This window comes from Halichoerus grypus, chromosome 3 (genome assembly GCF_964656455.1).
Source record: "Halichoerus grypus chromosome 3, mHalGry1.hap1.1, whole genome shotgun sequence".
Classification (NCBI taxonomy): Eukaryota; Metazoa; Chordata; class Mammalia; order Carnivora; family Phocidae; genus Halichoerus; species Halichoerus grypus.
In genome coordinates, this window is record NC_135714.1 from 13,792,594 (window position 1) to 13,819,245 (window position 26,652).

Below are 26,652 nucleotides of genomic sequence, written 5' to 3' on the forward strand. Positions count from 1 at the left end.
ATGAAGGACCCTGAGAAATCAAGAAAGGCTCCTAGCTTTTGAAGCTGACCAACTGGGTCAAGAATGATATATTTTACTAAGATGGGAAAGTCTGGGGCAGGGGAAGATTTTAGGGGAGTAAAATCAAGTGTTCTGTTTTAGACAGGTCATTCTGAGATGCCTATTAGATATTTTTATGAAAAGTATATCAAGTAGGCAGTTACATATAGGAGAGTAAAACTAGAGGAAAGGTTAGGATTAGATATAATATTTAGGTGTCATCAGCACACATACGATAATTAATGCCATAAGATAAAATGAGGCCATCAACTAAGTTAAGGTATATCCATAGCAAAAGACAGCTGAGGACTAACTCCTGAGGCTATTCAACATTTAGAAGTCAAGAAGAACCAGCAAAGAGCATGTGAAAGCAGCAATATGTGAGAAAAGAGGAAAAAATTAAAAGAATATTATCTCCTAGAAACCAAAATAAGGAAGTGATCAACTCTATCAAATGATGCTGAAAGGTTAAGTAAGATAAGAACTGGTAACTTCCCTTTGAATAGTATAAGATGGAATTACCAATGAAATTGATAAAACAATTAATGAAGTGGTGAGAAAGAAAGTCTAATTGGGACGGGTTGAAAAGAAAAGGAGAATTGAGAAGTGAAGACAGTAAAAGTATAGATGATAAATATTTACTAAATGTTTACCTACTTTGTGTCAGATGCTTGAGATGTTAGTCAACAAAAATACAAAATCCAATCCCTCATGGTGTTTTCTAACAGAAGAAAAAAGACAATGAACAATAAATAAAAGAAATAAGTAAATTATATATGTTAGAAGGTTAATTGTACTACAAAAGGAAAGGGTGATTTTTAGTTGTTGGAGAGATAAAAAAAATATAAAATAACTACCTGAAAGAGAAAAAATTGACTAAATGAGACTCAGAAGGTCAGCATAATTGGGTGTTTTACTCTAGTCAGGTTCAGCTGGTCCAGGGCAAGTGTGTAATAAATGAGGAACTGGACACAGATAAGGTTCTAACAAGCAAATATGACAAAGGAAGAGAGAGGCAACAGAGTCAAGATTTTATATGAAAGATGATCACAGTGATCAAGCACAGTATCTGAGCTGAGTAAGGAGAGAAGTGAAGTCATAAGTCATGTCCAGGAGACAATGAAGAGTGACAATTGGTGTGATCAATAGACTGGAAATTGCAATGAGGTTAAAAAAGGGGGAGGGGGAAGAGTATTGGAATAAAATTGTAGTCAGAGAAAGAGATGGATGAGATTAGATTTGAGAGGTGGCAAAAGTCTAGGAATAACCATGGATAATGATGGCTGGACGAGAATGGAGGAAAAGATCATTGGAAATGAAGAAATCATATAACTGAGAGGCCAGAGTGTTGAATGTATCAGCCACACAATTTGAAGTCACTAAGAACTGTGATGGGAATAATATTTGGGAGGAAGAAAGTGAAAAGGCTGGTAGAGGTCCACAACATGATAATGTAGATGGAACAGTTTCATGTCCTATGCTTCAAAGAAGCTCAGGGTTTTGAGAAGGGCGAATAAATCATGGGAAAGCAGCTATAAAGATATTAGAGGTTACCTGCTAATGGTATCACCCTATATTACATAAAGCAAGGAATTAAAAACAGAAAGGGAGAGGGCTACAAAAACAGCCTTTATGAGTATGTAGGTCTGAGTTACAGAAATAAAATAAAGGGAACATTAAGAGAAAAGACAGGACATAGGAGATTTTGCTGATGAAAGACCACAAGTTCCAGAAGACAAAGTAGAAATATGGGTGCTTGTAAAAGGACAGCTGACTCAAATTCAAGAATAAAAAAGATAAAAGGAGATAAAAATCTAGATGATAATGAGTGACCTGACAGTTGGCCCCTAACTCCTGTTATGGATGGTATTGCAAGTAGAAAGGTGATTTTACCAGAAATGCAAAAATCTTTTAAATCCAGTTATAATTTTAAGTGTATTTTTTAAGAATTTCATTCATAGCTTCCAGGTATATGACAAAACAAGAAAAATCTTTTCATCAACACCTTTGAATGTGGTCCATAATAGTGTGTGACTTATTTTATGGCACTAATATACAGTTTCCTGAGAGTTCCAAAAGGCAGCCCATATAAGAGAAATTCAATGTATGACCCACAATGGTCTCATAAAGGCACATTTGTATAAGAAACACTCAGGGCTTGAATGAATCAGGTCAAATCTACATAGTCACTCAAGGATGCCTGCATTTATAGAAAAGCAATCTAAAAGATCAACACTCCTGTTTCTAAAAAATCAAATGCTTTATTATCTATCAGTCATAACCAAATGGTTAGTGAGCCATATTAATATTTATTTCTTGATATAGAATAAAACTTAAAAATTAAGAGTTTAAAAGGAAAAGGATCTGTGTTCAGAAAAGGTTGAAAGACTTTATATAAAACCTGGCTACCAATTAATTTAAGGGGAAAGGGTTGGTTAATATCAGCTTTCAACTAACTGCATCAAATACATCAGGAAAGCTCTTTGAAAACAGGGATGCCTGGGTGGCTCAGTCGGTTAAGCGGCTGCCTTCGGCTCAGGTCATGATCCCAGGGTCCTGGGATCGAGTCCCACATGGGGCTCCTTGCTCGGCGGGGAGCCTGCTTCTCCCTCTGCCTGCCTCTCCCCCTGCTTGTGTTCTGTCTCTCTCTCTGACAAAGAAATAAATAAAATCTTTAAAAAAAAAAAAAAAGGAAAGCTCTTTGAAGACAAAAAAACAGATTAGGAATTACATGAATGCTAAATGTATGTGGGGATAAAAGATAAAGCAGGAAAAACAGATTATATTTTGATCAAGAAATATTTCATTTTATCATATATTTAGCAGTATGATTCATTCAACTACTATGTGTATACTAACTTTCCAATTTAGTCAAGTAGCCTTCTTTAATTTAAAAATAAAAGATGAGACATCTTCCTGAATCATAAACCAGTAACTTAAACTGCTTCAGGTAATCAGAGAATGTGAAGCTAAAAGTCAAAATAATTTAGTTTACATATGATGGGGATACTTTGGAAAAGGCATTTTATATCTATAAGCCTATGTTTCTACACACTTCAAAACAAACTGCCTGATATTCAAACTATACACAGTAATAAACTTAAGTACAAAGTAGGGAAAGATAAACTATATGTACATGCTAATTTAATTTCTTTCTCCAAATAAAACAAGTACTAATACCAGAGTATGTAGAGAAACTGGAAGATACCTGAACAGTTTATTAGTACTCATTCTTATGGTCAAGAAATATTTACTGAAGACAGATATGACAAGTACTTCTAAATACTGAGGATACTGCAATTAACAAAACAAAGTGCCTATTAGCATGGAGCTTTCATTCTACTCTATAGAGAATTTTAGGGTTAACCTCTAGAAGGAATTCAATTCTGAAAAATTTCTCAGGAATATTCAAAACTAGTTAAAAGTTCAGCTCTGTACTAAAATATCACCCTCCCCCATTCTATTTACTCAACCCTGAAGAAGTATTTTTGACTAGCTTTTAATTACAAGGGATTGGCCAAACTGTATTTAGTATATAAGTTTCCTCCAATCTATTATTAAACTTTATAAGGAAACTAATCACTAAAACTGTTTCTAGTTCATTTAAAGGAAGAATGGAAATGTATAGAAATACAGCATTTCTCATAGGTCCTCTCTAGTCTGCCTAATTCGATTAAAATAATTCTAATCCTAGGTGGCTAGTAGAGAATAGGAAGGTTTTTCTACTTAGTACATAAAAGAATCTAGGTGCTTCCCACATAGAACACTTTACAACTTTTTTTTTTTTTAACTTCTTGAGGACTCAAATGTTCATAACAGAACTAAAAGACACATTACTTAACTTTTCTGTGTTTCATTGTCTCTACCTGTTAAAATGATAACAAGAGTACCTGTCTCTCTTAACACTGTTTTTGGATTAAATGAGATTAAGGCATAAAAAGGTTTTAGTGCTCAATCAGAACTGATGACCTCAATCATCATCATTATCCTGTGTAGTGGGTTCTTAATAACAGCTTACATTTATCATTATCATCTTCCCAAAATCATAGTGAGGAGAAATAATAAGCTACAATAAATCTATTAAGAGATTTCTTTATATTTTGGCAAGATGATTAACATACATATGTTCCTCAAACTGAGCAAAGGATCAGTATCTGTAAGTATCAGTAACACTAATGTTACTAATATCCAGAATTCCTGAAAATGGCTGAATTTGGGAAATTTTCAGGAATCAAATAAAAGCTTCACCAACAATACGTTTGATCAATATTTTAGTTGTTACTCCAAAGACTCAGAAGTGTTTATTTTTAAAAATATGTTTATGCCTTTTATTTCCATGTAAAGTTAACAGTAGAATTATCTAAACAAATGAAGGAGTTATCATCACTTAAAGATACTGCTATTACCTTTTGGCCTTATCCTAGTTGGATCATACTGGGAAACATCTAAAATTATTTTATTCAAAGAAAATTTAAAAATAAGGAACAAAACAAAACCAAGTAAATGAGTAGAAAAATCCTTACGTTTAATTAAATCTGGAGAATCACGTTGGACTACAAATAAAGGAATTAACAAAGGTAAGACCCCGAAGTAAAGCAAAAAACACTAGTAAGAATCTTTCATTTAAAAACTCTGCAACCCTTCAAAGATCTTGAAGAAAACCAAGATTATCCCCAAATGGAGAGGTCACTAAATATCCATGAACACTCACCCAACCTTTGGTAGGAGACCTCTTGAAGACCCAGATGCTTGAATCAGCTGAAATAGTACCAAGTGTTTTCTGATTACTCTTAATAGGGCAATGGAGCACAGGTTACTCCATACTATCAAAAATTACAGGTCATTATTATTGATAATTCTAGCTACTACCATTACAAATCACTCAAGGAAAAGGAGACTGAGTAATGAGTTGTAAGGTGAGTGAAACTTATTGTGCGCATGTATAAATGTGGATGTTTCTTCCAGTTCTCTTAGTGATAGAAGTCTGATAACATAATTCTTCTTATAAGTGTAAATACACTGGCAGAACAAAATTTTCTAAATTAATGTTATAAAGTTCTTAAAGAAAGCATGTAAAATATTTTTAATATTGGTTCAGATAAAAAATTTCTAGGGATGCCTAGGTGGTTCAGTTGGTTAAGCATCCAACTCTTGATTTTGTCTCAGGTCATGATCTCAGGGTCGTGAGACTGAGCCCCACAACAGGCTCTGTGCCGAATGTGAAGTCCGTTTAAGATTCTCTCTTTTCCTCTCCCTCTGCCCTTCCCCCCATTTGCACTCTCTTTCTCTCTCTCTCAAATAAGTCTATCTTTTAAAAAAATTCTAAAAAAAGAACTTGTTTTTTCAAGACAAATGCCAATTTCTCAACTTAAAGCACTTCAGTAACACACAGGAAAAGATTTTCAGTCTCCTACACTTAAAAAAAAATAAAGTTCTTAACATTAGGGTTTTTTTGTTTTTTGTTTTTAAGATTTATTTGAGAGACAGAAAGAGAGAGAGAACACACAATGCATGGGGGGAGGGGCAGAGAGAGAGAGAGAATCTCAAGCCAACTCCCTACTGAGCGCGGAGCCTGACAAGGGGCTCTGTCTCATAACCCTGAGATCATGACCTGAGCTGAACTCAAGAGTCAGACACTTACTGACTGAGCCACCCAGGTACCCCTTAACTTTAGTTTTTTTAATGTAATGATTCTTCTAATCACAGGATTCTTATATTTCAACATATAAAAGAACTCATAACACTGAGGACTCAACAAAAGCCTCCTTGCTCAAAGATGATGACTATTTTCAACATTATTGGTTAAAATTTGGAAGTTATCAATTTAATAGAAAAATATCCGATCATAACCTAATTTCAAAGAGAAGTAAAGCAGAGTCAACACCTAGATGAAATATAGTAATGTTTTTCTTGATCTCTGGAAAGTGGGAGGCAGAATGATAACTCCTCCCAACCTGCATTCCCCTTATACCATGACTCACTCCAAGGGCCTATGTGGTAAAAATTAAGACACTCTACTACTGCAGAAATTGCCAAGAACAAAAAATGGAAGGTTCTATATTTCTAAATTTTTCTCAAGTAACTAAAATATAAAAAACTACTTCTCTCTGATACATGTGTATCAAGTTAAGGGAACAAGTGAAACAAGCCTCATTTGGTTTAAATAGTTTAGACAGACAGGAAGCAAAAAAGAACATTTGACATTTAATGTTAAGTAAGCATACTCAAGCTACCAAAGAAACACTGAAACCCCAAGCCAGCAAATATACTCTAACCTGGCTGATAAATGATTTAACTGTTACATTTCTAAAGACAGCTTTGTAGTATATCTATCACTTACTGAACATGAAAGAACTTTTGAAGTCTTAAGAACAGCAACAAAATAAGGAAGACCAGAGCATAAAAAAAAAATTTCCTGTCTGCCTATAGTAGATGAGGAAAATGTCTGATAAAGTCAGGGAGAGATCTGAGAAAAGAGGGGTGAAAAGGAATGGCCAATAGAAGACTAGCACTACAATAACTGAGAATCCTAATGTCCCTAAAAATATGAAGAAAAACTAAAGATAAAAAATAATAATAAAAAATGGAATTAAGACTGGCATAAAAAAAAAACTTGTGTGTGAGAAAAATACAAACATTCTAGATCTCTACTGCTAATTTTGAATGACAAGGTATACCAATATTACCTTTCTTTCGAAAGAGTGCATTTAGGTAATTTTCTGCTTGGCATTCAATCTTTTCAGTGTTGGACTGGCCCTGAGATGATAGTTCCTCCGTTGGTGTTGACTGTGAAGAATCAAGAGATGGTATACAATCCTAAAATTATAAGAAAGCAACATAAAAAAATCAGTTTTAATTATACATGCAATTTCATTAAAAATAGCAAAAAAAAAATTCTCTAAATGCTCATTTGTTCTATTTTACAAATTATATAGAGAGAACATAAAATTTGGGACAGGAGTGAGGAGAAAAGAAATTTAGCTCTGATACCAAATTAGCTTTATTTCTTAGTAAACTATAGCCAAAAAAAGGGGGGAGGAAGTGTGGATAAAATGCATTGCTGAATAAATTCACTATATAGCATGCCAGTAATGAGAGTTTTAACAACAAAATAGGTATGTTTACCCACTAATCTGACCAAAATGGGTACAGGTTCTCAAGTTCTCATTTCTTCCCAGCCTTTCTCACAATAGTAAAGAATTAGGACTTCCCGCCATACAAGAAGATGCTGCTTGTCTAGTTTATGCCGTTTATAGTAGACACTATTTAATCATTTACCAGGAAATAATTCTGATATCCAAAAGACTTCAAGAGAGTAAAAGGCTAAAAAGTAGTACCACATTATCCTCCAACTATAGATTCCTAAGAAATCAGACTATAGGGTGGTCTCAAACCAAGCTAGGCCTCCAAGCTCACCACTGTCTACCTAAATTCAAAACAGATCTAAACTGAACTTCATAAGTCAGGAAGCTATAAGGAAGAAATGTGAAATAAGCAAAAAAGATGAGTGTTTTGTGATTTCACCTGCAAGTTAAGCTAAATGTTAGACTTCTAACATAAGACTTTAAAATATTCTTCTCATTACCAAAATCAAGTATTTAAATTTCCACTGTAAGTCATCAATTTTCAGAACAAATTAAGTTAAAAAAATTGTTACAATTGTGCGATTAGTTTAGAAATAATTTCGTAGCACTAAAACTTACACTGACTGCTTCTCTCTGTAGGTTACAAAATGAACATTTTTCATCCATAGACCAGTCAGTCAGCTCTTCTGGTTCACAGTCTTTAAAAGAGGGAAAAATATTCATTAAATACACTAACTTTATTCAAACAAATAAAATTACCACTCTCCACAGCAATGGCTCATATAAAAAAAACTAACTACTAATAGTAAGGGGAAAAGGCCTGACTTTAAAATTAAAGTGATGACATCTAGAAAGAAATAAACAGAGAAGGCTGTAAGGAGAGTAATTTTGCACTATTATGGGACAAAGTAGCAAGAACAATGAGCTGGTTATAAATTTATTTTCTAACAATAGGGTTTTAAGTATCATCTAACCTAAAAGATTCAATTTATCATTAATTTTTAATTTTCACTATGAAAGAAATCAAAACAAGGAGGTATGGGGAAAAATAAATTTTACACATCATGAAAGCAACATAAAACAGAGAAATGGAGTAGAGCACCAGAAAAGCCCACAGATTTGAGAAAATGAAATGCTGTTCCAAAAAAAAAAAAAAAGTAGAAATCCATAGCTAAGAAGTCCAATCAGATTTTTATTGTATTGTTTAAAGGTGTTGTTGTAAAAGTTCGAGTAAAAGGCAGGTAAACAAGCCTTTATTCAACACAAAACATGAATTCTTTTCCACAAGAATGTTTCATATAATCCAACTGTAGTAATGTATTAGAAAGTTTGTGCAAAACAAACATTTTATGATGAAGAAATTTTATGACAATATAACAACACTGCCAACCTAACTATACTTGGTACAAACAGTGATTTTTCAAACTTACTCCTTGCAGTAAAACTCCCCTTAATTTCCTTTCCCAAATAAATTCCTATATAGAACCTCTAATATATGAAACAATTATCATCTGAGGCAGTTACACAGGTACTAATTTGAAAAGCACCAGTATACCACAGTTATTTTCTTTCATACTTTTGAAATAAGTAAGCTGAATACATGTTTATGTTAAACTACACAGAAAATAAGCTTACCTTTTTTGGAATGGTAATAAATAAGTACCAGTTAGGATCAGCCCCCAAGAAATTCTTGCATCAATTGAGATATACAAGTCAGAATAGAAGATAATGTAATCTGTTGGAGTATAAAAGTGTAGTGACAGCTCCCTTTGGCTTTGGCAATGGTCTAGAAATATTCCTAATATTTATCCAAACTTAGAAATGGTAGGAAATGGGAGCATGAGACCCAGCATAGGGTAATGGAAAGATAATTGGATTTAAAGTCTCCATCTGGAGTAGAACCTACTCGTTGTAACCTTGTCAAGTTACAAAGTTTTTGTTTTAATTTCTATATCTATAAAATAAAGATCCCATCACCTAACTTACTTGTGGATCAAATGAAAAAAGTGAGAAAATATTTTATAAACTATAAAACACCATGCAAAGGCTAGTTACTAAAAAAGCAGGATCATCAGTCATTATTTTTTAAATCCTGCACAATCACAAATGTATTTAAAACAGTTAATTTGCAGAAGACAGATAATTTTAATATACCAGTTTAAGAAAACTAATCATTTTTTTTGCAAATGACCTGATAAATCAAAAAGTTTAAGCAATCTAAACAATTAAAAACCCAGAACTGTAGTTATGCAGGTTTATAATTTTCTTCAACCCTTTGGCCTGTCACTATAGTTAGAATAATACATTCACACTCTTGAATGTGGAATTGCGCAATGTCTCTTACTAGGAAGGCAGAGCTTTCTGATTAGTAGAATGAATGTGGGGAAAGTGACGTATATATTCCAAGCTGAGGCTTTAAAAGGTATGGCAAGTTGCCCCAGTTCTCTTGAGTTTCAACCATCCAACATGAAAAGAATTTGCCCCACACAGCTATTACTCCTTCAGACTGGGACCTGCAGTCATCAGAAGTGATCCCTGAAGTCCAGTGAATCAAATCACCCATAAGGATGCAACAGATTTTAGAGCTATTTGTTAGGCAGTATTACTGTGCAAAAACTTGACTCATATGCTAAGCATAACAATTTTGGTACATCAAGGAAATCTTACTGCTTTTTTTTTATTATGGCTTCATGAATAAAAGATATGAAAGGAATCTAGCATTAGAATTTTTTAAAAATAGCTGGTAGTCCTGGAAAAGAGGTATTTTTGAAAAATCACTGTAAGGTTTCATGAAGTTTTAGTGATAAATATGTTGAATCAAGGAACAACAACTTTGGAATAATTAAAACAATTACCAGTTGTAAGATAAAATTGGGCATGCTGAGATTATCCCATTTATTTTAGTTATTTTAGAAGTTCTTCAAGGAAACATTAATTAAAATAAATGCCTATATGGTTAAATAAATGGCAATGAATAATCAACAATTATATAAATGCCATTAAATTTTGCTGGGTAAAAAAATCTACAACTTTACTTACCAATATTTAATAACTATTCTTTCTACAGAACTTTTGATTTTGAGTCCAAATAAATGATGCTGAGATACATCATTTTATTTATTGGAAAACAAATTTTGAAAAATCAACTCTAGGCCAGATTTCTCTGTCCAGGTTATCTTTTCATGTCATAAAAGTTAAGTAAATACTACAGACTTATTTTATTTCTCAAACAAAATACGATAATAAATCAGATATCCCTAAAATACATTGTCTCTCATTTTGCAGTTTTAATACATGAAGTTGTATAAGCTCAAAAGGATCAAATTATGTACCTTACAGAAATAGTCTTATTAATGAAAGGCAATGTCATAATGAAAACTAATAGTAGGGTGTCTGGGTGGTTCAGTCTGTTAAGTGCCTTCAGCTCAGGTCATGATCCCAGGGTCCTGGGACTGAGCCCCGCATCAGGCTCCCTGGTCAGCGGGAAGCCTGCTTCTCCCTCTCTCCCTCTGCCTGCCACTCCCCTTGCTTATGTTTTCTCTGTCAAATGAATAAATAAAATCTTTAAAAAAAGGGGGGGGGGGGAGAAAAGAAAGGAAAACTAATAGTAAATGACTAACAAAAGATCAACCTTTTAACCATGGATATATATTTGTGGTCAAAGTCTGGTTCCAATCATTTTACCTAATCTGTCTTGGAAAGATAACAGACTTTGAAATTAAAAAGCCTTGGTACTGAGATATCTTTCCAAATACTAGATGTGGCCTTTGGCAAGTTACTTTCTCTGGGCTTCAATTTCCTCATCTGTTAAAATGAGGATAATGATTGCATCTTAAGGCTGTAGTAAAAATTAAATAAGAACATATGCAGAACACCTAACAAGTTCAATAGGTGTTACTTTCATTTTCTTTTAGATAATTGTACTTCTTTTGAACATTTTTATTCTCTTTTGTACACTTTCACCCTAAGAAATAAATTTAAAGTTCCCAAAGACAAAGCCCAATGAAAAGTGAAAAAAGAGAATACTGAAATAGATTTCTCATGAAGGTCATGAAAAAGTGGTTATAACTATGTTGATTTTGAGGAAAGATACTGAACAGTGGGCAATGTTACTGAAAAATAATTTTTCATTTAAAACTACGTATTAACTATACTGAAAACTACAAAGGAGAAAAAAAAAAACTATTTGTAATCCCATCATCCAGAGATAATGATTAACATTTTGCAATATATCCTTCTAGTTTATATTCTATGCCTTTTTAAAAATTAGCATTAGCTGATTCTTTGAAAATATCAATAAAATCGATAAACCTTTACCCAGCCTAACCAAGTAAAAAAAGAAAAAATATCAGATATTAAAATGGGCCATCACTGTTGATTCTATGAATAATAAAAAAATAACAAAAATACTATAATATTGTTGCCCACAAATTTGGTAACTTCAGATGAAATGGACAAATTCCTTGAAAGACACTATCTACCAAATCTCACATAAGAAATAATAAATCATCTCAATAGGACTATATCTATTAAAAAAAATTAAATCAGGGACGCCTGGGTGGCTTAGTTGGTTAAGCATCTGCCTTCGGCTCAGATCATGATCCCAGGGTCCTGGGATCAAGTCCTGCATTGGGCTCCTTGCTCAGCGGGGAGCCTGCTTCTCCCACTGCCTGAGGTTCACCCTACTTGTGTGCACTCTCTCTCTCTTTCTCTCTCTGACAAATAAAATCTTTTAAAAAATTAAATCAGCAATTAATAACCTTCTAAAACAGAAAGCTCCAACCCAGATGGTTTCTCTATAATCTGTTCCAGAAAACAAAAGCAGAAGTATTTCCTCATTCTATCATTATTACTATCTATCATCATTATCCAAGTACCAAAAACGGACTGAACACCTCACCCAAGAAGATATGCAGATAGCAAATAAGCTTATGACAAGATGCTCAATAGCATATCCCATTAGAGAACTGAAAATTAAGATGAGCTACCACTACACACCTACTAGAATGGCTTAAGTCTGAAACATGGACAACGTCATATGCTGGTGTGGATGCAGATCAAAAGGAACTTCAATTCATTGCTGGTGAGAACACAAAATGGTATGGCCAATTTTGAAGATAGTCTTACAGTTTCTTCAAAGTTTAACAGAATCTTTCCATACTATCTAGCAATGGTGCTCCTAGGTATTTAGGCAAATGAGTTGAAAAGTTGTATCTATACAAAACCTTGCCCACAAATGTTTAAAGCAGATTTATTAATAGTTACCAAAACTTGGAAGCAAACCAGATGCCTTTCAAGTAGATCAATGGATAAGCAAACTATGCTACATCCACCCAGTGCAGTATTATTCAGTAATAAAAAGAAATGAGCTATGATGCCATGAAAAGACAGAGAGGAAACTTACATGCATATTATTCAGTGAAAGAAGTGAGTCTGAAAAAACTAAATACTGTATGATTTCAACTATATGACATTATGAAGAAGAAAAAACAAGAGAGACAGTAAAAAGAGCAGTGTTTGACATGGGTTGGAGACGGGAAATAACTAAAAAGCTGGATCTGACATTAGTGGTAGCGATATTTTTCTAGGTATATCTCCTAGGGCAAAGGAAACAAAAGCAAAAATAAACTATTGGGACTACATCAAAATAAAAAGCTTCTGCAGAGCAAAGGAAACCATCAACAAAGCAGAAAGGCAACCTACTGATTTTTAGGGCAGTGAAACTATTGTATAGAATACTATAATGTGGATATATGACTACGAATTTGCCAAAATGCACGCTACTGTACAACACCCACAGACTTAGCTAATGTAAACTATGGGGGCTTTAAGTAATAAAATACATCAATATTGGCTCAACAATTCTAACAAATGTACAACAGTAATGGAAAATATTAATATAGAGAAACCTTGGAGGGGGGAGGGTATATGGGAAATCTTTGTACTTTCTTCTCGATTTTTTCTGTAAATTTAAACTGCTTTAAAAAATGCTATTTAGGGGCGCCTGGGTGGCTCAGTCGTTAAGCGTCTGCCTTTGGCTCAGGTCATGATCCCAGGGTCCTGGGATCGAGCCCCACATCGGGCTCCCTGCGCAGCGGGAAGCCTGCTTCTCCCTCTCCCACTCCCCCTGCTTGTGTTCCTGCTCTCGCTATCTCTCTCTCTGTCAAATAAATAAATAAAATCTTTAAAAAAAAAAAATAAAAAATGCTATTTATTTTAAAAATTAGGATATTATACACATGCTTATTTGTCACAAATATTTCCTATGCTCAAATATACTTCTAAATAATTTTTAATAAATAAGCATGGTCCATCAAACAGATACATAACTTACTTAATAAATATCCTATTGTTGGATATTTAGCCTGTTTCTCTAATCTTGGTATTACAAGCAGCATGATGAATACACTCAGATAAGTTTTTGTGTGCACATTGATAAGAGCTAATATAATATATATAACTATAAAATAGAGCAGTATTAGATTCTCTGGTTTTAAAATAAATAATCAATCCATCTTGGAAAACTACTGACTTAATACTAGGCCATGAATTCCTAGAAGAGATCCTACTTACTCATTTTTCTTTCCTCACTGCTCATCACAATTCCCGACACAAAATAAGCAGCCAAAATAGTTCATCTAACAAAAGAGGCAAGAATACACAATAGGGAAAAGACAGTCTCTTCAATAAATGCTGGGAAAATTGGGCAGCTACTTGTAAAAGATGAAACTGGACCACTTTTTCAGATTATACACACAAACTCAAAATGGATTGAAGACCTAAATGTGAGACCTGAAACCATAAAAATCCTAAAAGAGAACATAAGCAGCAATTTCTCTGACCTAGTCATGGCAATATTTTTCTAGATATATCTCCTAGGGCAAAGGAAACAAAAGTAAACTATTGGGACTACATCAAAATAAAAAGCTTCTGCAGAGCAAAGAAAACCATCAACAAAGTAGAAAGACAACCTACTGAACGGGAAAAGATATTTGTAAATAATATGCCTGATAAAAGGTTAAGAGGTTAACATCCAAAATAGATAAAGAACTTATTCAACTCAATACCAAAAAAAACCCAACCAACTAAAAAATGAGCAGAGGACCGAAACAGACATTTTTTCAAAGAAGATATACAGATAGCCAAATGGCACGTGAAAATATCCTCAACATCATTCATCATCAGGGAAATGCAAATCAAAACCACAATCAGATATCACCTTTTATCTGTCAGAATGGCTAAAATCAAAAAGGCAAATAAGTGATGGGTATTAAGGAGGGCACTTGTGATGAGTACTGGTTGCTATATGTAAGTGATAAATCACTAAATTCTATACCTGAAACTAAACACTGTATGTTAACTAACAAGAATTTAAATAAAGACTTGAAAAAAAAGGGTAAGAAATAACAAGAGTTGGAGAGGATGTGGAGAAAAAGAAACTCTTGTACGCTGTTAGTGGGAAGACAAATTGGTACACCAGTGTGGAAAACAGTATGGAGGTTCCTCAAAAAATTAAAAATAGAAATACCGTATGATCCAATAATTCCACTACTGGGTATTTACCCAAAGAAAACAAAAACACTAACTCAAAAAGATATATGCACCCCTATGTTTATTGCAGCATTATTTACAATAACCAAGATATAGGAAGCAATCCAGTGTCCATCAATAGATGAATGGAAAAGGAAGATGTAAGGCTAAACACACACACACACACACACACACTCTCTCTCTCTCACAGGAATATTACACAGCCTTAAAAAAAGGATGAGACTGTGACATTTGCAAGAGCATGGATGGATCCCAAGAGTATTACGTAACTGAAATAAGTCAGACCAAGAAAGACAGATACCATATGATTTTACTCATGTGGAATCTAAATCAAATGAGTAAACTAAAAACTGAACTGGAATATAAATACACAGAATAAACTGATGGTTACCAGAGGGAAGGGGAGGGTGTAGGGAGGATGGGCAAAATGGACTAAGGGGAGTAGGAGATAACAGGCTTCCAGTTATGGAATGAATAAGTCACAGGAATAAAGGCACAGCATAGAGAATATAGTTAATGACGTTGTAATAGCAGTGTATGGTGACAGATGACAGCTATACTTTTGGTGAGCACAGCATAACATGTAGAGAAGTTGAATCACTATGTTGCAACACCTGAAATCAATGTAACATTGTGTGTCAACTATACTCATATAAAAAAATTTTTTAATGTTTTACCTAATAAATCTTATTAAAAAGTAGTTTTGTTGTCTCTATCATCATAGTGTTTACAGTTGAAAAAAAGATATTAAGTCAAAAATAGTAAATTTCAGTCAGTGGTACACTCGGGTCAGCAAACCTTTTTCTATAGTAAGTATTTTAGGTTTTGTAGGCCATACAACCTGCCACATCATTCAACTCTACTGTTGTGGTAAAAAAAAAAAAAAAGCAGCCATTGACAATGTTTCAACAAATGAGAGGGGATGTTTTCAATAAAACCTTATTAACTGAACAATTAAATTTGAACTTCACGTAATTTTCATATGTCACTAAATGTTAATCTTTTTATTTTTTCAACTATTTAAAAATGTAAAAATTATTCTTAGCCCACAGGCCATTCAAAAACAGTAAACAAGCTGGATTTGGCCCATATGCTATAGCTTGAAGAACTCTGACATAATCTCCCCCTTTGGATCTATCAGTTTACACAGGTCGACCACACTCTTTCCAAATTTTTGTAAATATCCATAGTCATGGCAAGTAAATCAGATGATTCCCACAGGTGAAAGAAACCAGCTCACAAATAAGACATGAGAAAGGACTGACTAAAGTAGAAAAAAAGAGGGAATTTTTGCTTAAAAGTGCTGTGGCATCAGGAAAAATAAGTTTTGGAGAGATGAGAAGGAAGAGAGGCACAGAATGTAAGGAACTTTTCTGGGCATACATAAAAGTTTGAAGTTTATGACATTCAAACCTTCTTTGGAGACTCCCCCCACCCCCCGCCAAAATAATAGTTATATTTTCCCCAAAAGGAGAGAAAGTCACAAAACATACCAAAGAAGATAGAAAACAGGGGCTTCTGTTTCGTTTCCAACAAAACAAAAATTAGCACCACTCAAACGCTTCCTTCAAACCATTCAATCTGGAGGTGGTTCTGAATCAAATTCAAGAATTAAAATACAAACCTCTCAAAACATTAATGTATATGATACAAAAGTCTTAAACTTAAAAATATGCTCTGTGCCACAGCTGATTTTTTAAGGTAGCAAATATGAAATTTAGAATATATTTTCCACAGAAACAGCAGTAGGTATGCAATGTAGTCTATCTAAATTAACGCATTATAAAATTAAAATACTATGTATTTAATTTTATAACAAAAAATAATTTAGAATAATATACAAGAATCCTTTGCTAGCCAATATATTTGGTTTCTGAGTTTTGGAAAGTGAGTTAACAAAGGTTCAGATTTCCAATGATTCATCTAAAAACATACACTAATCTATTTGATTCCTGCATATAGATTTGCATAGTGAGAAATACTTAGAGTCCCAGCATCTAAATATTAAACCATTTTTAACAATGGCAACTACAAAGAAAGCATACTTATTTATAAGAGGATAAGAAAGAAGATGGAGATGTCTATAATGCATAGTTTCTACAGAGCCTTTTCAAGAGGCTCTACACTTTTGATAGTACTGATTTAATTTCCCTCAAAATGTATGACTGTCTTCATCCTTGCACACAGATTTATTGCAGTAATTAATATCACCATTCTTAAGGCTACAATTTAATTAGATGCTATTTTTTAATTCAAAAAAGGAAATAAAAGGAGGAAGAATTTACCTAAGAAACCTGGAGAAAGAATATTTGGGGTAAACTAAGGCAATGAATATGTGTCTATACGCAAGTTTCAAAGCTTAGCTAATTTTGTTAACTCCCCCCACCAAAAAAAAGCACTAAAAAGGGCATAAAGTACAAGATCTATCTGAATTTTTTTTTTTTTTTTTTAAAGATTTTATTTATTTATTTGAGACAGAGAGAATGAGAGAGAGAGAGCACATGAGAGGGGGGAGGGTCAGAGGAAGAAGCAGGCTCCCTGCCGAGCAGGGAGCCCGATGCGGGACTCGATCCAGGGACTCCAGGATCATGACCTGAGCTGAAGGCAGTCGCTTAACCAACTGAGCCACCCAGGCGCCCAAGATCTATCTGAATTTAAATAAACTGAATGAGATATACAGCAATGGGTTATTAAATTAAATAAGTAATTATGAATAGATCTACAATGAAATACTGTGCAGCCATTAAGAAAGATGGTCTAGACTTAATATACCCAAATGATATACCAGTGAACACAACAGGCACAGAAATTACACATACTGTGCATATAGTATATACTACTATAATTAAAGAACAAATACAAACGTAGATCTTATATTTACATAAAAATGTTTAAAAGTTATCTATGGATCATGGGAGTAGGGGTAATTTTTTCTTTCTGGCTTATCTGTATTCTTGAATTTCCTAAAATAAACATACAACTTGTATACTAAAGAAGTACTAGTCTAAAAACAAAATACAAAGCATTTATTTCCTTAGAACATTCTGCCCTTTGTATAATAAACAATTTCTGAAGGAACATAAATATATACAGATATATACAACTATATAAATAAACACATGTAAGTGGGGGAAGCAACAGGCTGAGTCACAAGCTGTAATTTGGGTTGTCAGAAGGCAACTAAGTATAATGCTGACTTCTGACATGAATGAGGACAGCAGGTTAAGAACGGAAGGCTGAAGAAATGTCAGGCTTAGGTTAAATTCTTGTTTTTTTTAGATTTTTCCTTTGTTCATTTGTAAGCTCAGAAAAATATGTGAAACTACAATTAGAATTGCTAAAAAATATATCAGGTAAAAATAATTCAGTGTTGAATTATGATAAGATGAGAAATGATTAAAGTTAAGAGAAATTAAAAAAATGATCTTAGCCAGAAGAATGATAAAACACTAGAACAAGCACATTTTGGAGTCTCCATTCTTAAAGTCATATTTTACATGGATATCAATTCATCTCAACGAAGACAGGTGGTTGGGACAAATGATCTTTCATAGATACTTTCAGATCTATGATTCCTAACTCAATTATTCTGCTCAACATTAATGAAGAATGGGCAGAAAACTTTTGACTACTCCACCATCATTCCCTCACCTCAACAGACTTATTTACACAGAAGAGAGAAGCACCTTTAGAGATGTCTTGGGTCTTGGTAGAATGGAAGGTACCATAGTAGAATAGAAGATAAAAGTGGACATAAAACAGACCAGATACAAGATTCAGAAATAATTCAATCAAAATTGAAGTAGAAAATCTATACCAGCGTTACCTATTTTGTGAATAAACTGTACTATAAAATTTCAGAGGTCTACAAAAGCGTTCTCCTACTGCTCTACATTTCCAAGCAAGCAATAAAACAACTAAACTATGGTATCACAGCAATCATATCACAAATCAAAATCTTCCACTAGGATTTATGCTACAGCATTTGAAAGAAGTGGCTAATAAATAATAGCATTATACATAAATATAAAACTCTGAACACACATGGTGGGATTTCTCAGAGCGACAATCTGATTTCCAGGCTACCTGTTTCATGAGCAACAGGAAATATTTACTTAATTGAACCCTTTGAAATCCTCTTTAAGAATAAGCAAGGGTTGGGGCGCCTGGGTGGCTCAGTCAGTTAAGTGTCTGCCTTTGGCTCAGGTCATGATCCCGGGGCCTGGGACTGAGCCCTGCGTCAGGCTCCCTGCTCAGTGGGGAGCCTGCTTCTCCCTCTCCCTCTGCCTGCCACTCTGCCTATCTGTGCTCTCCTTCTGTCAAATAAATAAATAAAATCTTTAAAAAAAAAAAAAAAGAATAAGCAAGGGTACGTTACAATAAAAATTAAATTTCACCATTAAGCCAAAAACAAGCTTCACTTTCCATTTTGGTCAGTGTACTAAAGATTATGATAACGTTATATAATAACAAAAACAATATTTAGATCACTTTATTTAAAAATACTAATTAAACAAGACCACAAATTCATGTTTAATGTAAAGTTAGCACAGAACAACCATTTTTCTTTGTTAAATGGGACAAAAAGTCACAATTTTAAAATAAAACTTAAAAAGCATTACCTTCAAATAAGCTGAGGTCTCTTCGTAGCCGTGGTCCATAAAGCCCTTCTAAAATACTCTCAAAACCTGTGTTGTAAAAGAGAGAAAAGTATATAACCTACTGGAAAAGTTAAATTTCACAATAATCAAAAACCATAATCCCAAATGAATTAGAAAATTATAAATTTAAGTAACTATGAGGCGTCATTTTTCCTTTAGGTGAATTAAGCTGAACTAGGCAATACACAAAACAGTAAACAATCATACAATGACTATCAGAAATTACATGATTGTGAAGAATTTAAAATATTCAAATGTAAATATTCACTACTAAAACAAGTAAACATCTTTGTTATTTAGAAATATTCCAAGGTTGAAATATTATAGGCAGATTTTTTTGGTAATAATTTTGTAGAGGAGAAGAATGAAAAAAGACACGTATTACATTCCAGTTTATGTCTGTAACAAAAAATGTTAACATAAAACAAAGTAGCATCTTTAACCTCAGTTACAAGAATAAGTAAATGAGTATCAATGGGGAGAAAATCTTGCTGTGAAAAGTATGATGTACAAAATTTAAACCTACATACTTATAAAAATTAGAACACAATAATTTGTTCATGGCTATGGACTACCTTGTTTTAAGGAAAAAAATACCAAAAATCTTGTCAAGTTAACAAGAATCATGAATTTGAAAGAGTATTCTACCTTTTGGATATACTGATTTTAATATTTTACAATTTTCTTTTTGAAGGCTGTATCTTACTCAATTTTAAGCAGCTTACTGATAAAGTAAAAAGCATCCCAAGAAAAATGACCAGGATGGTAAAAAAGGAAACCAAAAAAAGGAATGAATTTAAGAGTGCTTAAATTAGGGAAGAAGAAAAAAAAAAAGGTAGCATGATAGGTATGAAAAATGAAAGGTAAAGATTTTTTTCAGTGGTATTCCTAAATTGTAAAACAATGGAAATGCTTCTACAGAAATGTTTCATAAATCATAAAATGCTTTAAAAAACATTTCAACATCTTTGAAATCAATATGCATATTAAAATCAATGGTGTGTTATAGCCAGAGTGGCAACATTTTTTCATTTAGTAAAATGTGAAGAAATGATGCAACTTAAAATTAATGATGCCTTAGATTTGACAAAATAATGTAGTTATCATAGTACTTAGTAAATATGTAGTTAATAAAATCTTTGTGAAATGATTCAGTACTAGTTCCTATAAGTGGAAATTTCAGGCAGAAAAGTGAATGAATCATCATCAGAGAGAGCTTTCAAGAATGCTATATAAAAGACTTTCATATTAGGTAAAGACTCAGACTGAAAGAACCCCAAATCTTTATTACTAAGATATTTTATTTATCAATGTGCTCCAAAAATACTGTAAACAACTATTTTAAGATGTTATCTGTATTATATTGGACAAAATATCATGCCCCCCCTCCTTACAAGCCTACTGAATTTAAGTGTTGCACATTTCCTAGATTTAAGTCTGAAATGAAGAAGGCAAACAAGGACTTACACTTTTGTTCTACTGGGCTTCTAGGCTCCTCCCTAGGTAAGACCAAGGTCTTATGTATATCCTATTAAGATTTAGTCATAGTACATAGTGTTGGTGCTACTGAAAAGTTTTGTTTCTTGTAGGTTGATAGAAACATAATTGGTGTTTGTATATTGACTCTGTTATCTAGCGACATTGCTAAATTCTCTAATTATAATAATTCATCTGGATACTCTATGTACACAAATACAACATCTATAAATAATAGTAGTTTTGTTTTTTCCCTTCCAATCCTTACTGCTTTCTTTTTTCCTGTTCTTACCTTACTGCCTTAGCTAGGATCTCCATTATTATGATGCTGAAAATTAGTGATGATAGCAGACATCCTCGACTTTGTGAAAATTAATAAAAGGAAATCTCATTTTTGGAGTCAGGAGGCCAGCAGGGGGAGCTCTCACATCCTACCACTGGTTGTCAACTGCAGACTCAAAGAAAGAGAGGGATCTTGCATGTGGATACTACTTGACTGTCCCAGAGGGAGGAAAAAAGGATTTCCTCCTCCCCTGGCAGCAGTTCAACCAATGAGAGACTGTCACAGTTCTGCTAATGAAAGGCCACTCTACTCTGAACTCCTAGTATAAGAGCCCACCCAGCTTCCCTCCTTTTCTCTTTAAATAAACCTGTTCAGGGTACTTGCCTATGGTTTTGCCATATCTTGCTTGTCCAGGATGGCAATTTTCTGCTATTACTGAATAAATCCATCTTTTGCTGGTAAAATAACTGGCAGTTTTATTTTTAAGCTTAACTACTTATGCCCAATCTAAATGGGAAAGCATTCAAAGTTTCATCATTAAATATACTTTTAAACTAAACCACTTGGGAAATCTGGGTGGCTCAGTTGGTTGGTTAAACTCTTGATTTCAGCTCAGGGCATAATCTCATGGATGTGGGATTGAGCCCCCTGTTGGGCTCCGTGCTCAGCGGGGAATCTGTTGGAGATTCTCTCTCTCTCCCCCCCACCCTTTGCCCCTCCCCCACTTGCATGTGCACACATGTGTGTATGCACGCGCATGCTCTCTCCCCTTCTAAAATAAACAAATCTTGGGGTGCCTGGGTGGTTCAGGTCATGATCCCAGAGTCCTGGGATCGAGCCCCGCATCAGGCTCCCTGCTCAGCGGGGAGCCTGCTTCTCCCTCTCCCACTCCCCCCCACCGCTTGTGCTCTCTCTCTCACTGTGTCTCTCTCTGTCAAATAAATAAAATCTTTAAAATAAAACAAAACAAATCTTTCTAAAAAATAAAATAAACACTACTTATCACATTCAGGGAGTTCCTTCTACATCTAGCTTGCAAGGAGGTTTTTACTACCATCAACAGATGATGAATTTTATTTTTCATCTATTGAGATAATTGTGTCATTTTTTCTTTCTTTATCTCTTAATATATGTTAAGCCAACCTTTTCCCATTCCTAGGAAAAGCCAACATTATCATGAGGTATTTTTGCTGGGTTTCCTGTCCTACAGTTCCTTTAAAATTTCTGCATCTACGGTCACCATCAAAACTGGTCTATAAATTTCTTTTGTACTTACCAAGTTCTGATATTAATGTTGTGCTACCCTCATAAAATGAATAGTAATGTTCTTTTTCTTTACCACCTGGGAAAAATGAAAAAATGTAGATGTCTTGCTTGAATATTTGGCAGAAATATGCCAGGGATGACACCTGGAAATAAAGTCTTTCTAAACAGGCTTATTACCAATCCAATTTATTTAACTGTCATAGGACTACTCAGGTATTCTATTTCTTATGTTAGCTGTCAATTTCAACTATATTTCTCAATTTATTTGCATCAAATGTTTCATTGTATGCTTTTATCTATCTAACGTCAACAGCATCAGCAGTCGTGTCCTCTTCGCTTTTCATTCCTTACTTTGGTTATTTATGCTTTCTCTTCTTTCTCAGTAAAGCTCATTAAAACTTTCTCAATTGTTTTAATTTAAAAAGAATCTTTTTGATTCCTTGGTCTTGTTTCGTATGCATGTTTCCTTATCCATTAATTTCTGCTTCTGTTTTTATTTCATGTCCTCTATTTTTAGTTTATCTGGCTCTTATTTTTTTTTTTTTAATTTTATTTTATTACGTTATGTTAATCACCATACATTACATCATTAGTTTTTGATGTAGTGTTCCATGATTCATTGTTTGTGTATAACACCCAGTGCTCCATTCAACATGTGCCCTCTTTAATACCCATCACCAGGCTAACCCATCCCCCCACCCCCTCCCCTGTAGAACCCTCAGTTTGTTTCTCAGAGTCCATAATCTCTTATGGTTCGTCTCCCCCTCCGATTTCTCCCTCTTCATTTTTCCCTTCCTACTATCTTATTTTTCCTTTTTGAAATGGATGTTTTTATCTCATTAACTTTCAGCTGTTCTTCTTTCCTAATTTATGTATTTAAAGCTATCAATTTCCATCTAAGTATTCCTTTAAGCTACATTCCACAACTTTTGATACATACTATTTTCTCATCATTTGGTTAAAATATTTCCCAATCTCCATTATGACTCCTTTTGGGATTCATGGTTTTTGGAAGCATATTTTTAAATTTACCTGAAGAAAATGCCCCATATAACTTCAAGCCTTTGAAATTTCCTGAGATTGTTTTTATGGTTGATATACACAACTTCTGAAAATTCTCTGCATATACCTGAAAAGAACATGCACTCTAAAACTGCTGAATACAGCATTCTATATTTGTTCATTAGGTTAACATGTTACCTGTGCTCTTTAAATTATCCTTATTCAGTTTTGTTATTTTACGTCTCTTCTACTGATTGTTGAGAAAAGTATCTAAAATCTTTCATAAAATTGTGACTTTCTCTATTTCTTTGAACTTCTGCTTTATCTATTTTCAAGGCTGTATTATTCTTTATAATTTTATAACTGTTATAGCTTCCTGGTGAATAGAACTTTATCCAATTATGAAGTGACCTATTTTATTTCTAGCAATGATTTTTGCCTTAGACTATATGGTCTAATATTATACAGCTATAAAACATTTTTTGTTATTGTTTCTATGATATGTCTTTTCCAATTATTTCTTTACAATCTTTCTGTATTGTTAATATGGGATATCTTTTAAAAACACTGACAAAAAAATAAAATAACACTGACATTTTGTGAGAATTTAGTAATTTAAATTTAAAAGAGTTACCAATAAATTTGGTTGTTGTTTTTTTTAAGATTTTTATTTATTTGTCAGAGAGAGCATGCGCACAAGGAGGGGGAGTGGCAGGCAGAGGGAGAAGCAGGCTCCCCGTTGAGCAGGGAGCCCAATGCCAGACTTGATCCCAGGACCCTGGAATCATGACCTGAGCGAAAGGTAGGCACTTAACCGACTGAGCCACCCAGGCTTCCCTATATTTGGGTTTAAATTTTTTATCTACTTTTGTTCTATTTGTATCAAGGTTCTATGGTTCTATTTCTCTCCTTTCTTGCAAATTTTGGAATTGACTATTTTTCATTCCATTTGTTCTTCCCTATCAGTATGAAAATTATGTCTTTTACTTCTATGCTTTCTGAGGTTAGCCCTAAAATTAGGATGTAAGTCTAAAGTTAATCAACATCTTTACCCACCATTGCAGAGGTTTCCTATTTATGCTACTGTTCTGTGTACTTTACTAAGCATTATGTTCTATTATGTTTAGACATATATTTACCATTGTCTTTGCTCTTCATTACTTATTATATCTCAGAGTATCCACCTTGGATTACTTCCCTTCTGTGTAAAGTAATTCCTTTAGTGAGCATCTGTTGCTGATAACACCCTTTGTAAGACTCTGAATAAAAGTGTCTAAGTTGTCCTCACTATATACTTTATGTTACTCTCTTCTGTATTTTACATCTCTTTCACTTAACTGCATTCTGGTTAATTTCTTCTACTGTATATATATTCCATTTTACAAATTCCCTTTATCATACAATCAGCTGACAAACACATCCTCTGATTTTTTTTTTTTTTTAAGATTTTATTTATTCATTTGTCAAAGAGACAGCGAGCAAGCACAAGCAGGGGGAACAGCAGGCAGAGGGAGAAGCAGGTTCCCAGCTGAGCAGGAAGCCCAATGCAGCACTCGATCCCAAGACCCTGGGATCATGACCTGAGCCGAAGGCAGACACTTAACTGACTGAGCCACCCAGGCATCCCGTCACCCTCTGATTTTTTTTAAGTCAACTTTAAAGAGATATAATTTTCATACAATACCATGTGTCCATTTTAAGGATAAAGTTCAGTAAGTTTTGACAAATGTATACTTTCACTTAATCAAGAACACAGTAAATTGTGTAAATTGCCTGACAACCCAAAGCCCTAAGAAACACTCACTTTCTGTCATTATAAACTAGACTTGTCTTTTCTAGAGCTGCATCTAAATGGAATCACAAAACATATACTCTTTTGTGTCTCACTTCTTTAACCAGCAAACTGTCTAAGATTCATTCATGTTGTTACACGTATCAGTAGTACTTTCCTTTTAATTGTGGAGATGTATTCCCTTATATGGATATATGACAAATTGTTTATCAATTCTCATGTTCATGGACACTTGGGTTGTTTAGAATGTGTGGATATTATAAATAAAGCTGATATGTACATGCACGTATTAAGTCTTTATAAATATGTTATCACTTCTCTTTAATAAATATCTAAGAGAGCTATTGCTGGGTTTAGTGGTAGAGCTGTTTTGGTTTGTTGTTAAAATTTTAAGAGTTGTTTTGCAAAATGTCTGTAGTCTTTTACATTCCCACCAGTAATATGCAAGAGATCCAGTTGCACCAGAGCCTTATCAACACATAATACCGTCAATCTTTTTTTTTTTTTAAGATTTATTTATTTATTTGACAGAGAGAGACACAGCAAGAGAGGAAACACAAGCAGGGGGAGTGGGAGAGGGAGAAGCAGGCTTCCTGCCGAGCAGGGAGCCAGACCAGACGTGGGGCTTGATCCTAGGACCCTGGGATCATGACCTGAGCCGAAGGCAGACACGTAAGGACTGAGCCACCCAGGCGCCCCAATACTGTCAATCTTTTTAACTTTAGCACTCTAATGAATATGACTGGGTATCTCATAGTGGTTGTAATTTGCAATTCCTTGATGACTAATGACTGTTAGCATCCTTTCTATTGAAACGTCTATTTTGTTATTTTAACAGGGTAATGCTGGCCTCATAAAGCAAACTGAGAAGTAAGCTTTTCTTCTCTATTTTCTGCGTTTGTGTGTCTTAATATTTATTAACTATAAACCAGACCTGGAGTTTTCTTTATGGTAATGTTTTATTTATTTTATTTATTTTAATTTTTTTATTTTTTAAAGATTTTATTTATTTATTTGACAGAGAGAGACACAGCGAGAGAGGGAACACAAGCAGGGGGAGTGAGAGAGGGAGAAGCAGGCTTCCCGCTGAGCAGGGAGCCGATGCAGGGCTTGATCCCAGGACCCCGGGATCATGACCTGAGCCGAAGGCAGATGCTTAACGACTGAGCCACCCAGGCGCCCCTATGGTAATGTTTTAAATTATGAATTGAGTTTTTAAAATCAATATAAAATATTCAGGTTATCTAATTCTTAACTGAGTCACTTTTGGCCATTCATATAAGTTATAGTATTTATGTGCATAAAGTTGTTTGAAAGATTTTATTACCCTTTAATGTCTGTAGAATCTGTAGTGATATCCCCCTTTCATTCCCAATACTGGTTTAAGTATCTCCTCTCCTTTTTCAATGCTCAGTCCAGCCAAAATTTTAGCAGTTTTATTGATCTTTTCAAAATACCACTTATGGTTTCAATGATTTTCTTAATTGTCCGTCCATT

The 26,652-nt window shown here is 34.0% G+C and overlaps 1 protein-coding gene across 13 annotated transcripts in view; it reads right to left on the minus strand.

Moving 5' to 3' along the window:
- Positions 1-26,652, minus strand: part of LCORL (ligand dependent nuclear receptor corepressor like) — a 168,472-nt gene that overhangs the window by 105,900 nt on the left and 35,920 nt on the right. For 10 of the 13 annotated variants that reach the window (XM_036072083.2, XM_036072084.2, XM_036072085.2 and 7 more), the window contains exons 2-4: positions 19,298-19,363; positions 7,743-7,822; positions 6,726-6,855 (exon numbers count right to left, since the gene is read on the minus strand). In XM_036072083.2, the coding sequence (XP_035927976.1) occupies positions 6,726-6,855; positions 7,743-7,822; positions 19,298-19,363 (276 nt within the window). Of the gene's footprint in view, positions 1-696; positions 761-6,725; positions 6,856-7,742; positions 7,823-19,297; positions 19,364-26,652 lie in introns of all 13 variants that reach the window. The other 3 variants (XM_078068437.1, XM_078068438.1, XM_078068440.1) reach the window with 2 other exon arrangements.